This window comes from Leopardus geoffroyi, chromosome E1 (assembly GCF_018350155.1).
Source record: "Leopardus geoffroyi isolate Oge1 chromosome E1, O.geoffroyi_Oge1_pat1.0, whole genome shotgun sequence".
Lineage (NCBI taxonomy): Eukaryota > Metazoa > Chordata > Mammalia > Carnivora > Felidae > Leopardus > Leopardus geoffroyi.
The window spans coordinates 54834570-54850391 of NC_059330.1; the positions used below are offsets into that span (position 1 = coordinate 54834570).

General features: G+C 45.6%; 1 protein-coding gene across 1 annotated transcript; it reads left to right on the forward strand.

Moving 5' to 3' along the window:
• Nucleotides 1–10324: 10324 nt before the first annotated feature.
• On the forward strand, nucleotides 10325–15442 carry LOC123602932 (CMRF35-like molecule 5). The gene is made up of 4 exons (XM_045487247.1): nucleotides 10325–10364; nucleotides 10726–11055; nucleotides 12523–12646; nucleotides 14997–15442. Exons 1-4 carry the CDS (start codon nucleotides 10325–10327, stop codon nucleotides 15097–15099), a joined length of 597 nt encoding a protein of 198 aa, XP_045343203.1. The 3' UTR covers nucleotides 15100–15442.
• Nucleotides 15443–15822: the final 380 nt, after the last annotated feature.

The window sequence follows — 15822 nt, forward strand, 5'->3', positions numbered from 1 at the left end:
CATACAGCCCCATCCCGGACCCCCTTCCAGGCAGCCCATGTCAGTGCATACCAGACCACCTCTCCTACCCTGGGCCCTGGTGCAGCCCAGATCCTGAACCACTGCCCCTCCATCTCAGGCTTCTCGATGAGATCTTGAGTCCTTCTGAGGCAGAGGTGCCATGGGGAGATTATAAGGAAGGAGAAGTCGCCTTTTCCCGTCAGTCTCATTGTACCCTAGATGCTTCCTCTGTCAACCCTTGGCAGATTTCCCCTGGGTGTGGGCTGTTGGCCACTTCCCAGCTCCAAACTGCTTATGTTAATGATTCCTAAGTGACTTTCACACAGGTGTCCACTTTTCCTTCAGGTGTCCCCTCCTGACGGTCCCCTGTTCCCTTTCCCTCTCCTCTCTGAATCAATTCTTTTGTCTCCTTTTTCCATCTATGTTTACCATATTTGTGAGTTTGGTTGTACTTTTTGAGGGTGGGGTTGTTGTGTTTTGTGCTTTTATTTGCTCTTCTAATCTTTAGATGAAATATTTAGTTTGGGAATCACATTATTTTGAAATCATTCCTTATTTTGGGAGAGAGATAGATGCTTAACTAACTGAGCCATGCATAGGCCCAAGGAATTATATTATTATTTCAAAAGCTCCTAGTCTGTTCTCTCTTTGCAGATGTTTTAGAAAACTCTCCTCATTTGTGGTCATGTTTTGGTTTGGCTGGTCTTGTTTGGCCCTTCTCTTTCATATCACATGTTTGACACAAATGTCTGATCATTGTTGGTTATCTGAGGTTGTAACTGAGGTTGAACCAAAACATAGCCTACTGGGGCTCTGAGCATGTGGGTGCAAAACACCATGTGAAATAGGTGTGTCGTATTGTGCCTAATTATTTACCCTTCCTTCCCTTCTTGACCTACAGGCTATGCTTTCCCACAAGCCGCCGAGGAGTATTCACCACAGTGAAGAGGCTTAAAGGAGGCCTCCAGCATCCTCTTTAGTTCCCTTGGTTTCCACATATATTTTATTAAGTTAAAGAGCCTCCTGGGAGCTGGAAATGTTTCTCTCTTGATTTAGGAACTGGTTCCATGGAGTGTTTATTTCTGCAGATGTATTGAACCGTGCACTTCTGATGTGTGTGCTTCCTATGTGTATTTTATACTCCAATAAAAAGGTTTTAAATTTTACCATGGAAATCCTTTCCAAGCCATCACATATGTGCTTATCAACCCTTTAAATAGCAGCCTTAATGTTTCATTGTGTGACGGTAGCATAATTAACTATTCCTGTACGGATGACAGTTGACCCTGTTTCTAGCTTTTTACTCTTGCAAACCTATGCTGCAGGCTTCTAGTTCAGGTAAGATGAAGTCAACGCACTCCAAAGACCTCCCCCCGCCGCCCCGACTACAGCTGAGAACTCAGGGAGAATACATGGACCTGCTATCTGAGTATTTTGCAAACTGAACCCTAGTAAGAGATTGGGGAAGGAAACTGGACCAATCCAGCTGTGTGTTTTCTGGTTATGGTTCCTTCTATAGCCTCCCGCCTGAGTGTGAACCCTGCAGCCCACATCCTGAAAGTGCACTCTCAGCAGGGATCTTAAGTGCTCCAGAAGAGGGGGAAAGGGAAGCCCTAATGGGAGATGGGGTCAGATGCCCAGAGTGTTCTTGGTGTTTGTGTTTTCTTTCCCTCCCACCGGGTCCCCAGCAAGCCACAGGACAGAAGCTGCAACTCCATCTGAAGCCGCTGGGGGTCAACAGTTGGAACTCTGAAGGAGAAGAGTCCTCCCAGCCCAGAAGAGCTAGGGTCCCAAGACCTGGGGTTAGAAATACCAGTGCATCTTCTCCCTCTTTGTTCTCCTTCTGCTTGCACCTAAAAGCAAACCCAATGACAGGAAATACAAAGCAGATTGGGGAGAAAAAAGCGTCCGCTCTCCAAGCTTCCCAACCAAAGGATCAGGAGGGGAAGGGGTGGAGGCTCTGAAAGCTGGGCGGGGAATTGGGGGATGGAGAAGAGGAAGCAGCTGAAAAAAGGGATCCTAGACCTACAAGGCTCACGCCCCAGCTGTGTGCACTCCTCATCAGACGCTGGAGAAATACTCCACGTTGAGAACTTGGTAAAGACCTCCACTGGAGGGCGCCCAAGTGGCACATCTGAGGAGCACCTGCCAGGCTCCAGAGAGCTCCACCAGAGGACACGGGACCGCAGTCCACAGAAGCCACATCACCACTTGAGGCCCTAGCCTCACCAGCTGGACTGCCTGCCAAGAATGAAACCAAAGTCAGAGTTAAAGACCTTTCCAGCGAGGTGATTACCATTGTTTTGCAGCTCGTGGTGGTTAGTTCCGTGAAATGATGCATGCGTTAAACACATAGAACCAAACACCATCACAAAGTTGTACTGTATGTAAGCTTTGAGAAGTAGTAAAAACAACAAGAAAAACGTTTGAAACAGTGCACTTTGTGTATATGTGGTTTATTTATCCCAATTACACCTCAATGAAACTTGAGAAAAAAGGGAGGGAGGGAAAAGTTTGAGGGGAGGCCAATATTCCTGCCCACTATCCCTTCATAGTTCTCAGTTGTAGGCAGAAGCCCCAGGGTTTATTGGGGCCCCACCCCAGGAGAAGGAGCGGCTATCACACACCAACATAAACAGAGGCAAAAGGGCTGTGGGCAGGCTGTCCCAAGATGGGCCACTTTGGCAAGAAGATTATTTTGAGCTAAAGGCAGTCAAGACCCTGTGGGCTCCAGAGAAACCTTTGACCCTCCCTTAATTACATACAAGAATCTCAGTCGGAGGGTTTTTGCAGATAAGGGTTATTACGAGGGATAAATGTTATCCGAGTAACCCAACTGCATGGCAGGGCAAACATTTGTTTACACACATTTACTGGTTTTCATCTCCCTGTGAGTTGCTTTTTTTCCCCTTTGAGTTCCCAGACCACTACCCCCTTTTCCTTAATTCAAATTGACATTTATACCCTTTATGTCTGACTGCCATGTCAGTGTGAGTTCTCCACATACATACTATTAAATTTTAATTTCTTCTGTTAATCTATCTCATATGAATTTGATTCTTAGTCCAGCTAGAAGGACCTTGAAGGACCCAGGAACTCTTCCTCCCTGAGAAGGGGATGGGACATTCTTGCTCCCCAGCAGTTGGTGTAGTCGGCAGGACTAGCTGGACACCGCTCACTGAGACTCTGCCACAGAGACAGACATGTCTAGGATATCTGAGAGATAGCCAGAAGAAGATAAAATTTCTCTCCATGTAGCCTCCTGGAATGGCTATTTGCCGAGGCCAAGGAAACGAGTATGATGAGAGTCCCTATTTCTATTTCTCCATTTTGATGAGCAGGAGAAAATATTCATGGACCTAGTTCCTTGGGCTTAGTGGCTTTGTGGTTCAACCAGTTCAATTTGGCTGAGTGTCCTTTCATTACTGATCCATTTCATCCCAGAAATGCTCTTTGTTTTCCTTTGTCTATATGATTTCTGATGTTTGTCATCTGTTGCTAAGGGACATCTTGGAAGCCAGAGCTGCAAAATTGGTGGGCACAAGTCGAGCACTTAAAAGCCGTTTGAGCTCTTGTCACCTGAAGAGGATTCCCGTGATAGGATGAGCTGGTCATGGAATGGGGTAGACTGACACTAGGTCACCCACCAGCCTCAAGAAACCTCCATGCGAGCAGGTACACTGTAAACAACACACAGTCCCCAACCCCATGACACATCCCTCCTAGGTGTTATTGTGGCTGCCACAGAACCAAGGCTTTGATAAAGCTGTTAGATTTATTCTTTTGTTTAGTTTTATTTCCTAAGAGTTTGGCTTTATGACCAGTGAGAGTTCTTCCTTTTGGTCTCCACCATCTGGAGGGTGGACTTACTGGGGTACCCCTTGGTGGTGAAATAGACTGGGAATCCAAGTCTCTTTCACTCTGTCATGTTGTGCCAGCTCTCAGGGGTATTTGTCCTGAGAGTTTCCAGACATTTGAAACCTTTGTATCTCAACCCTCATTGCTTGTCAGTGTGGGAAAGTATGATTCCAGAAGTACTGATATGATGTCACTCATTAGTGGGTCTGTGACCGGAGGTGTCTCACATTTCTGTGGGACACTAGAGACATCATTTCCACAATAGCACCTTACCATCTGTGCACTTGCTTTCTTCGTCCAATGTAAGGAGTAAGCTTTTGGATCATGGAGGCTGCATCACCTCTGCCCTCTCTGGTCACCTCTTGTGACCTGAGTTAAGTCACAAAAACTCTTCCTGATTTGAGTTGCTAGTGATATGATACCCATCAACGGCCAGAGGATGGATCCTTTAAATATTTTTAACTAGATATATTTCAGAAAGAGCTCTCAATTATCTTATTAGCATAATGGCTAGGCTTAAGGACTCCCTTTGCAAAATGGAAGAAGGTCGAATTTAAGACAAAAATAAGTTTCCACATCCAATGTAAATCCCCCTTTGTTTCTTCCTTTCTTTACATTTCATTGAGTTTTTCACCAGCATTATAGTTGTTTTGTAGTTGTATACGTTACTCAGTGTTCATCACATAAATGGACTCTTAAACTTCTTCCCCTGTTTCAATGAATCCCCACCAACCTCCGTCCGGGGAACCATCGCTTTGTTCTCTACAGGTGTGAGCCTATTTTCTGGTTTGTCTCCCTTTTTTTGCTGTAGTTGTTCGTTTATTTTGTTTTGTCTTCTTAAACTCTGGCCACATATGCCTAGTTTAACCTCCCTTTGCCTACAAGATTTACAGAGATCATTCTGGCTTGATCCTAGATCCAATGTATCCAGGATGCTCCTATAAAGGCTAAAAGCAAGAACGGGAATTTAGCAAAAGCACCTGACACTGGCAATAAGGCTCGTTTTGCTACCACCTTCCAGGACTCTGTAACCAGGCTCTGCCAGACTAAGGAATTCTTATACAATGTGTTTGCAGGTGTATCCTAGACCTCTCACCACCACAAAAAATTCATGTCCCCTGGACAGCAGCAGAGTTTTTAAATTATAAAGACCTTACCTCTAGTTTCAGAAGCTCTTGCCAAATTTAGAGATTTACAAAGATTATTTGACTACATATGCAACCTTCCCTTCACAGAGGAAACAAAAGACCAAAATTTCTTCTAAGCCCTCCTACAAATGACCAGTTGAAGGCCAATATTTAGGGACTTATAGAAGCCAAACTTACATTTTTGTATCTAGAAAAAAGGGTTTTTGTTAAAATGCTTTATATAGACTTTACGAAGGCATTAAACTATTGGTTTCCATTTTAGTTAAAAGTCTCCCTTATGTAAAGAAGCAATTTTTGTTTAAAAGATGGGGCAATAGTTGATATTCAGGCTATAATCCAGGTCTTCAGGAATTAGGAACAACGCTTCTTATTTTGCAAACCCTTACAAACCCAGAACCACAACTCCAGAGACCAGTAGAAGCCCACTTAGCTCTATTGATCTCCAAACCTTGCCTGTTCCTCTCAAAATGTTTGTGAATATTAGAAAAGTTCAGGACATTGGAAGAAAATATTTCTGTTCTTTAAAAAAAGGTGAATTTTAAATAGCAATTACCCTGAAAACCTTAGAAAACAAATTTTTTATATTCTTTCCATGTCCCTTAAAACTAAATCTTACCACGTCTTTGAAATGTAAACACAGCCCACGATCTCCTGAGAATGAAGAACGAGAAAAAATAAAGAGGGAAAGAGGCCTTTTTAAAATACAAACCATTGGCAGAACTCATGTGCCCAAACTCCAGCCCTCTGAGGACAGGCAGAGAAGATCCAAGGATTCCCCCCTGGAGAAAAGTGAGACCCTTCCTCTGTGCTTTTGTGATGTAAATTCTCTACCCCAATCTTTACTAAGACTTGAGGGCCTTTTTATGACCTGTGAACTCTAGGGGAAAGCTTTTTGTTGAAACAAATAAATAAACACAACAATAGAGGGAAGTATTTAAAAATTGGGCCTGTCATGTCCTCTCCACAAATACTAGTACCAACAAAATTAAGATTTTGTTTGCGTCTTGTCTGTGTATTGTGTGTGTGTGTGTGTGTGTGTGTCCCTGTATGTTGTACGTGTGAGATATTTTCCCTATCTCTGGGCAGTACTGCTAAAACTAATTTGCAAAAGAGCTCTATTGAGTTAGTTTGAAGGCAAGTACTCATAAGGACTGGGCATTCTAAAACCCAGAAAGGTAAAAACTCACCCAAACGTGTTTCAAGTTCACACGATCTGGGAACATATTCAGTAGTAAAGCGAATTTAAGGTTGCCGGTTTACTTATAAGGGGTATGGCTGAAGAGTTACCAGCTTTCAATAGAAAACTTTTATTCTGCTTGCATTTACTAAAAACCAAATAAGGTCACGGTATCACTGTTGCACGTGACCAGGAGAAAAAGAAACCTTAGAATAATTGTTAATTTTACCTAATGCCTCATGAAGTTTTAGGGGTAGTCTGAGTATAGTTAAAACAAGTTAAAAACAAGTAAATTAAATTGATGTAACTACGATAAAATAATAAGCAGAGATGTATCTGGTTTTGTCTTATTATAGAGACACTAAAGATACATTGGGGCCTGTTAATAAACAGATTTCATGCTTGTATTATGATGGTATTATGAAAAAAGCACATGTTTCTAAAAATTCCAAAATATATTCATTAATTTGCAAATATAAAGAATTCTGGTGTAACAGAGTTCAAAGTTGCTTACTTCTTAGTTTTTACTGAAAATTAGGGTTTCTAGCATTAAGAATTCTAATAAATGCAATTAAGGCTACTGGAAATAACAAGGGAAACTCCATATATGAAGAAAATAACACATTTGGTTTTGGTAAAAGAAAATATGAAGAATAGAAAGACATATTTGTTGAGGGAACAGAAATTAATTCTGTCCTAAGTGAAACCATTTATTTCAAGAGGAAACATTTAAGACAAAAATTGAAGGTAAAAAAGAAAGTTTCGACAGTTTATGAAGAAAGAATATGTGGAAAGAGATGTTATGTGTGGCCAATCTGGCTAAGATTATGATAAATTCAAAGAAATGAGTTTTAACATCAAAAGTGCACTGGTGCAAGTTTTTGTTTCCTCTTTATAACAAGTACAGAGTTGGCTTGAACTAATGGTCTGCTCTCCATAAGAAATTGTAAGCAAACCTTTATCTTTTTAAATTATCTGCCTGAAACCCATGATTCTGGCGACCAAAATAATTTCCTGTATTTATCACGTCTTGGATACCCAAGAAAACCGAGTGAGTCTGAATATCCAAGGAGTTACATTTTGCTCTCACAGCTATGTAACCTTCCATATTTGCCTTGAATATCTCCTATTGCCACGTTAGTTGAAAGGATAATTAAATACTGTTTCTTAATAATTTGTTATCCTATTCAAACATTCAAACCTTTTCAAATTTCTTGACATTTGAACATTTCAGAGATTTTTGTGAGCAATTAAAATAATGAGGCTACTTGGTACATTTACTTACATGGGAAGCATTGCCAAATAAGTGATATGAAACCCTCTTAGATTATGTTTATATAGATATGTTATTAAAATACATGTTCTAAAAGTTACATGAAACTCCTACAAATCTGAGGTCTTGGTATGATATTATCTGGAAGTGTTGTGTGTCACAGATCCAGATTTCCGTGTAGGCTGCAGTGGCAGGAGCTCCAAGCAGATCTCGAAGAATGCACATTTTTAAGTCTTTCCTTATTTACAGACAGTTGTATGTGTATTAGATGCCTCATTACACGAGCAAATGTGCTTCATTTTCAAGGAGATTCAGGGAAAAACTGCGAGTAGAGGTTTCTAATACCTCAAGACCCTAAATCTGAACGAAGTAAAAATTTCCAGAACGAGTGGAAAAACTGGATTCAAGCAGAACCAAAATTAATAGCATGACTCTGAACGACTGAGAAAGATAATTACACTCTTTATGACTTTTTGAAATATTGCTACTTTTCACAAAATGTTTTAATTGGGCAGATTTAGGGAAACTTTGTCTCTTCAGCTGACTGACTACAACATTTTGATAAAATATACCTTTGTGAACAAATTCGAGTATTTATCTTTTCTCCTTACCTGAACCCTCGAGAATCAGAAACTCTCAGGGAATATTTTCTTTTTTTCTGGAAACTGTTTATTTGCTTCAGTTCAATAAGAATCTGTTCTACCTACGACAGGACACAATGGGAAACACTGCGTATATTACCACGCTGGGACTGGAAGGTCATATTTGGGAATGACGTGCTCAGATGTGACCCGACAGCCTTAAAGAACTCAGGGCGATTTCATGGAGCCAATAAAGCCCCTTGGAAATACCAGACTGATAGCTTGCTTACAGAGTTCCCAGCAGCCTTACCAGGTGAGTAAAGAAGGTCACTTCCTCGCAGGTGCAGGAACCTTGGGATGTTTGGGGGGCCTGGAGAAGAGAGGAATTCACCCAAATCTATACGTATTACAGGCAAAGTCTGAAGGCAAGTAATTGGTTTGGCTCCTGGCCTCAAGAGGCTGTTAAACTTCATCTGGAGACTTTTTATGAAAACTTCTAGCAAAGCAGGTTGAAAGAGTCAACTGCAATTCTTGTTGTACTTATGGAAATAGTCAGGCCAAGTTTTATGGGAAATGACTTATTTTGCAAACAAGTTAGTGTCAATTTCATTATCTTTGGTCAAAGAAGTGATTATAGTGAGAAAACATGTTTCAATAACACATCTTCGTACATTTTAGATTTTATTATTACTCATTATATACTGGATTAGGTCCTGATTTCTTCTAGTGCCTTCCACCACCAGGCTACAACATTCCAAACTGACATTCTGAGTTTTCTCCCATCTTTCTGACTTGGAATCCTTTGAGAACTAAAACTGCCCTTCTCCTGAGGTTCTGCTAAATGTAAACCACTTACCTAAACCTGGAGAAATCCACAAGAACTCATAACCTACACAAAATTTGTGCCTATCGCTCAGCAGGCCAAGCAGAGATCACCAGAGACATTTGAACTACAAACCCAGGGGACCTGTCTGACTGCACAGCCTGCCCTCACTCTATCTGAGATGCTTCGAGTCCAACATCTAGAAGTCTGCTCCACTGGCTGCCCTCACAACTCGGAAACTGGCTGAACGTTTGATCCAGTCATGAACCATTGGCTTCCTCTTGTTTCCATAGAAAAGCCTCTTGTTTCTTACCTGATTACTTGGACCACAGGCCTAACGTTGTGAATCCACCCGCATCACTGCCTTCTGGAATGAGTTTGCCTAAACTGACCTATCATCCGGATGAATAGACCAGTTCAGTTGGAAGAAACACGTACCAGCTGAACTGTTAATGTGTGCAACTGCAGAGAAGCTTACATTTAAATTTAACCCATTTCTCTGGCAGGACTGACATTTGTGCACCAAACATTTACTGGTTCCTTCCCTTTGAAATCTCAGTCCCCTACCCCCTTCTGCTTAATTCGGGATGACATTTGTATCTCTTTTGCCTGACTGCCATGTCTGTGTGGACTCCTTGCACGTATGCTATTAGATTTGATTTTCTCTTGTTAATCTGTCTCATGTCAGTTTGAGTCTTAGTCCAGCCAGAAGGACCTTGAAGGGGACAGGGATTCTTGCTCCCCTTCCCTCCTGGGGCTGGCCCGCCACGCCCTCTCCTACTCCTCTGGCAAAGCCCTGGGCTGCTCCACGTCCAAGCCCCCCACCCCTGCAAGGCCTTCTGTGGGTGGCGGGTGGCAGGTGGCAGGTGGCAGGGAGAAGACCCCATGGCCTTTGTCTATGGAAGACTAGAGTGGTGGAGGCAGGTGGAGAGGGATCCCTGGGCTGAGGGACCATGTGTTGGGACAGATTGACTTTAGGGGTAAAGATGACAAGAAATGGCATTTGGAGCACATCTGAGCTGCTAACAGGGTGGACAGTTCTACAAGGCTCCAACAGCCATTAAAGTGGAGAACTGGGCTGGAAGATGGGGGGGGGGCAGGAAGTAGGTGCGCACAGACTGGAGGTGGTGCTAGAGTGGGGGGTGGGGGGAACAGGCAGGGACCCTCCCCGGAAAGCAGATCATCAGAGTCAGACTCTAGGGGATGCTGAGTTGAGGGGCCAGAGCAAGGAGTGGGGCCACCTCATCACGTCAGCCATAAGCTCTGAACAGTCGCCGCTGCTTTGCACCAAATTAATGAAATTAGGAAGTAACTGAAGAAAAAATTGAGGGGAAGTAGATGAGAGAAACTATAAAAGAATAATTTAGAAGAAAGAGAAGGTAGGTTGCCTCTATTCTCAGTTCAGTCCCTGGAGGGCAGCTGGCATTTGCTGAGCACCAGGGAGACAAGCCAGGCAGGCAGAACATGTGGCTGCTCCAGGTTCTGTTCCTTCTCATCGTCCAAGGTGAGTGAGGTGGGGGTTTCAGGATGGCACACCTGCAGGGCTGGGGCAGGACATGGACGGGTCTGTCCTGGGGGAAATGCCCTCTGTGCTGCCGGAAAAGGTGCTGCTTGAGGACAGGCAGGGGAGAGTGGTCAGTAGGATGGAGTGAGCAGAGGCCCCTGTATTGGGCAGTTAGGAGACCCAAGGAGGGTTCACAGGACGGGTGACAGCAAAAGAAATCCTGCGGGGGATGAAGGGACAGGTGGGATGTGGCGATTAGACAGAGGGCAGAGGCTCCTGGTTGGTCTCAGTGCAGGGTCAGAAGCCCGAGCAGCACCCGGGTCAACCCTGGGCTCAAGGATGTTGGGTTTCTGTTTTCTAGGCCACTTCTCCACCTGCCAAGAGAGAATGGTGAGAGGCACAGCAATTGGTACATTGACCGTGTCCTGTAAGTATAGCCCAGGATGGGAATTCTACAAGAAATGGTTGTGTCGTGGGAAGAACTGGAGTTCCTGCAAAATCCTTGTTAAAACCACCGGGTCAGAGCAACTGGTGAAGAAGGGCCGAGTGTCCATCCAGGACAATCACAGCCGACATATGTTCACCATGACCTTGGAAGATCTCTGGTATGACGATGCAGATACCTACTGGTGTGGGATTGAGCGAACCGACGATGACCTGGGGTACAAATTTTCCCTGATTGTCGACCCAGGTAAGCACTACCCCCCTGTGTTCTGGGCCGCTGGGACCCACCCCCAGAGGAGTCAGGACTGTTTCTCTGTCTTCCCCTGATGGATGGAGAGGAGTCTGGAATCTTGCCTGAGACCACACGTGTGCATGTACTTGTGTGAGCGGGTATGTGCATGTGAGAGCATGGATGGGGGGCACTAAGATTCTGGAAAGGACTGGACGAAAGAGTGAGCCCCCACAATGCCGCATGAGTCCATCTGGTCTCCCCAGAGGGTTAGAGAAGGACACACTCGGTCAGGACAGGCTTGTCCAGGGGAGGCAGCTCCTTTTTTCCCGGTCATGTTCACCCTCAGCACATCCCAGCCTGTGTGGGGTGATGTCAGGCCTGCATGGAGGAGTGGGGTGCCATAAGGACATGATGGTGATGGTCTCAGCTATAGGTCAAGACACCCTCTCCCTGCCTCCTCCTTCTTCTTCCTCCCCCCCACCGCTGGCAACATCAGCACAAAGGAGCAGGTGAGAGACTATGAACCCATTTTTAGGAGAAGGAAAGACAGACTCCACTGTGGCGCAGGCACCTTCCCTTCTGGCTGCCTCTATCCTTGGAGGGGACCCTGAGCTCCCCTGAAGCTGCCCAGAAGCACTAAGTCCTCCTAAGAGAAGAGGCTGGAAAGAGAGTCAGGCTATAGCCCCCACCCAACAGCTCCCTGCGTCTTGTCTACAACATACAGACACACAGACACTAGGTAGGTAATGCACCTGCTACTCAACACTCCATTTCTAGAGCAGACAAAAGTCTCTTCAAACTTAGAATATGCAAATGTGTGCAAATGTGTGCAGTGGGAAGGATGCTGGTCTTAGAATGTTCTAGAAATTAACTGAAAAGGACATCAAATGTGGTAGATGTGTGCAAGAGTAGAGGAGGAGTTGGTGCAAGAGAATTGGAGTCTGGACCCTTAACCCAGACGACCTTCCCTTGGCAGACCTGGAGAAGTAAGAAAGCAAGCCCCAGGTAGGCAGAAAGGGACCCAAGGGGAAGCAGAAGCTGCAGGCACTTGGCAGCCCCAGAATACAGGGAACCCTGGACTTGCCAGCTCATGGGTCACATTGCTTCAGGGCAGGTGGCACAGAGCCTGGTTCAGGCAAGCCTGAACACAGAAACGAGCTGGCCTGGCTGATTTAAGGCCTCAGGGATTGGGAACATGGTTCTGACATACTGAGCTGTGTCTAATAGGACACCGAGATGAAACTGAATGTGAATTCCTACATAACCAGTAACCCTAAATCCCTCACAAGGTAGTAAACTGGTATTTATCCGCAAATAAGAAATCGTATGTTTTGAATAAGAAAGCAAAAAGATGCCAGAGAAAGCCAACATGGCTGAGCAGTGGCACTAAGACAGAAAGGTTCTGCATCCCTGGGGGTGGAGTGTGGAGACCATGGGAGCCACCTGTGACACTCACAACCATGCTTTGCTCTGTGTGTTTAGCCCCTGATCCAACAGACTCTCCCAAGCCTGTAGCAAGAACGCCAGCCGGTCGAGCTTCCTCTCCTCCTTTTACCCAGGGCATCAACAGCAGCCAGCCTATTGTTCTGATCAACCCCCACAGCAGGTGAGCACAGCTGAACCCACAGACTTTCCCACTGCTGCCCTGGGACAGCTCTCCCCTGGGGCACTCTGACAGGGGCCCCCATTGGCCCTTCTGATGTTTCCTCTGCTGGGGAGAAACAGCAAGGTCTGCACTGGGCCCCCTCTTTGTACCTCTGAGTCCTTAAAGAGTTCCCCCTCCCCACAAGAAACCTAAGCTAAGTTGTTCAGCTGGGCTGTAGGAGAGAACCTTCTGGTCTCCTTCTGACCTGCCTCCCAACCCCCAAGCAGCCAAAACAGGCGCAGGTGCTTTCAGCCTCAAGTTGCCAGAAGGGAAGGGCTCTGGATTAGCTCCCTGTGGCTGCTGGAGCAAATCACCACCACCCTGGTGGCTGAAGGCAAAACGATGTTATGTTCTTAAAGTTCTAGAGATCAAGGTCTGGGATGAGTCTCACTGGGCTAAAACTCAAGGTGCTGGCAGGGCTGGCTCCTCCTGGAGGCTCTGAGGGAGAAGGGCTTCCTTGTCTTTTCCAGCTTCTGGAGGCCACTGCACCCCTGGCTCGTGGTCTCTTCCATCAACCAGCAGGGGTGGTCAAGTCTGTCTCACCCTCATTACTCTGACACTGGCTTTTCTGTGTGCTTTCATTTATAAAGACACTGGCGATTCCATAGGGTCCACCCAGATATCCCAGGATCACCTCCCCATCTCAGGGCCAGCTGGTTGGCAATCTTAAATCCATCTGCATCATTAATTCTCTTGTGCCAAGGAATCTAATACATTCAAAGGTCTGGAGATTAGGACATCTTTGAGGGGGAGTCATTCTGCCCACTGTCAAGGGCAGGTACTTTTTCCATGGATCCAGCTCTCTCCTCCCAAGTGCTTGGGAAATGCTGGGAAAGAGTGGGAAGCTGGCATTCCTGCTATCTCACATTGCCAACACGGTAGAGAGGTTGGGCCATCAACCTAAAGCCCAATCCCCTCAACAGGCATCCAAAGAACAATTAACTCCTTCATCAAAGGGCACACACCCTGCCCTGCTTCACCCCATCCCAGGCCATGGTGATGGTGCATTTCCTGCCAGAAGTGCCCTCCACCACCTCCCCTCGAGCTCCAGTCTGTCTTTCTTCCCTTCTGAAGGTCCCTATTCCTTGGAGCCTGGCCCGCTGGATAGTGTGTTCACTCATGTGCAAATGAGGCCAGGCACTTGGCTTATGCATCACAACCAGCTTCTGTCCTACTCATGACTATTTGGAGACTAGTTGTTCTGTTGAGTGGGAGGGGAGGATGCAGAACTTTTAGGGGACTAAAGGGCAGAAAAGGAAGCCTGTGGGAGGGCAGAAGGGCAGCAGCCTCACAGGGAGTGGAACGTGGGAAAAGAGCACAGTGGGTTCAAAGATAATTTTGGGAAATGCAAGGCAGCATGTCCTCTCCCTCAAGAAAAGTCCTTTGTGAAATGCACATGACAAATCCTGCTCGAGGCAGGTAAAAAGAAAGAACAGAATGGCCTCCAGGGGGGTCCTGGCACTGCTTGTGGGGAGGGGATGAGGCAGAGGGTGAGGACATGAGGCTCTTGGATACTGATGGGGACTGCCAGGGGGACATATGTGAGCAAGAGCCCAACTGTCCAATAGACCACGTGCCCACTGTCCAGGGTGCATGAGATAGTGCACCTTCTGTGTGCTACCAGCTGGAAGAGACTCCTCCCAGGAGAAGCCGAAGGGTAAGCATCCAGATTGAAAGGGGAGTGGAAATTTTCCTCTATTGTATTAGGTAATATTATATCCTAGCTTGAAAGATGGACAAAATTTGGGATCTGCACTTCAGATTTTGTCTCCATCTCTCTCTGCTCCTCCCCTGCTCAGGCTCTCTCTCTCTCTCTCTCTCTCAAATATAAAAATGAAAGAAAGAAAGAAAGAAAGAAAGAAAGAAAGAAAGAAAGAAAGATAGAAAGGAAGGAAGAGAGGAAGGAAGGAAGGAAGGAAGGAAGGAAGGAAGGAAGGAAGATGGGCAGAATTTACATAAGGTGGGACAGACGTAGAACCAAAAGAGTCAGGCAAGGGGAAATCCTTGATCCTGGGTGGCCTGCTGGTGACGTGGAGAGGATGTGGGGGGATGCAGCAACAAAAGGTGCCCCTGCTTGGAGACCTGCTGTTACTGTGCTGTGGGGAGTCAGGGGGGCTCCAGCAGGAGAATAAGTCAGCCTGAGCAGGAAAACCACAGCCCCTGTGTCACCAACTCTCCCGCATCCTCTGACCTCTGATCAGGGAATGGGCAGTGACTGCAGTTCCAAGGGAGAGGAGGGTCCCTGTTAAGTGAGGACTCCCCTCATCCTGATCTTAGTGTTAAACTCTGGCTCCCTGACTGCTCTGCACAGGTCAGGGACCCTGGCCATCAATGGAGCAGCAGAGAATCTTCCTGTGTGGATCCTCCTGGTACCTCCTCTCCTTGCAACCCTGGAGTGGCTCTGCCAAGGATAAATGACTATTACATCATTCAAGACTCTGGCCAATGATGGGTTTTCAAGTTCCATACCAACCAGTAAGTAGAAAACCTCAACTAAACCAAAAAGTTCCAGAATGTGTCCACATGGACAAAGATCCCTGATGGGCCAGCTGTACAGAGGTCCACCGATTCCACCTTCTGCTGCATCAGTGCCTCCTGGGAAAGAATTGTCTGAGCACAAAAGATTGAAGGCAGGGTTGGACCATCACCTGACCCACATCCTATCTGTTTGCACCATACACTTCCTATTAAAATCTATTTCCTATTAAATACATTGACATCCTATAAAATACATTTCTTATTAAAGTCTTTCCTGCACTCTTCAGAGATTTTTTTTGGAGGGGACACTGTTTCAATGTTTTATATGTAAGAGTATGAGCCATCCATTCTAGAGGTTGTGAAGTGACTCTAAGTCCAATTGTAGATTTAGATTGTTTCCAGCAACAGGGAGGTGGGAGAGCAGAAGGGAGAGGCCTGGATAAGCCTTTTTATCCCCTCAGAGAGGTCCTGACAAGGGTTCCTTCTATGTAGATGCAAAATTTCACTGATGGTCAAGAGAGTTAAAGGAAAGTATAGGGATCTACGTCTGCAATTATTTTCTGTATTTAAAAAAATGTACTGTTAAAAACTGAGAACAAACTGAGGGTTGATGGGGGGTGGGAGGGAGGGGAGGGTGGGTGATGGGTATTGAGGAGGGC

Bases quoted from the DNA above. Each gene is read 5' to 3' on its own strand.
- LOC123602932 (XM_045487247.1), top strand. From the start codon at position 10,325: ATGTGGCTGCTCCAGGTTCTGTTCCTTCTCATCGTCCAAG. The intron at 11,056-12,522 runs GTAAGCACTACC...CTGTGTGTTTAG, and splicing joins TTCCCTGATTGTCGACCCAG to CCCCTGATCCAACAGACTCT. The intron at 12,647-14,996 runs GTGAGCACAGCT...TGCTCTGCACAG, and splicing joins CTGATCAACCCCCACAGCAG to GTCAGGGACCCTGGCCATCA.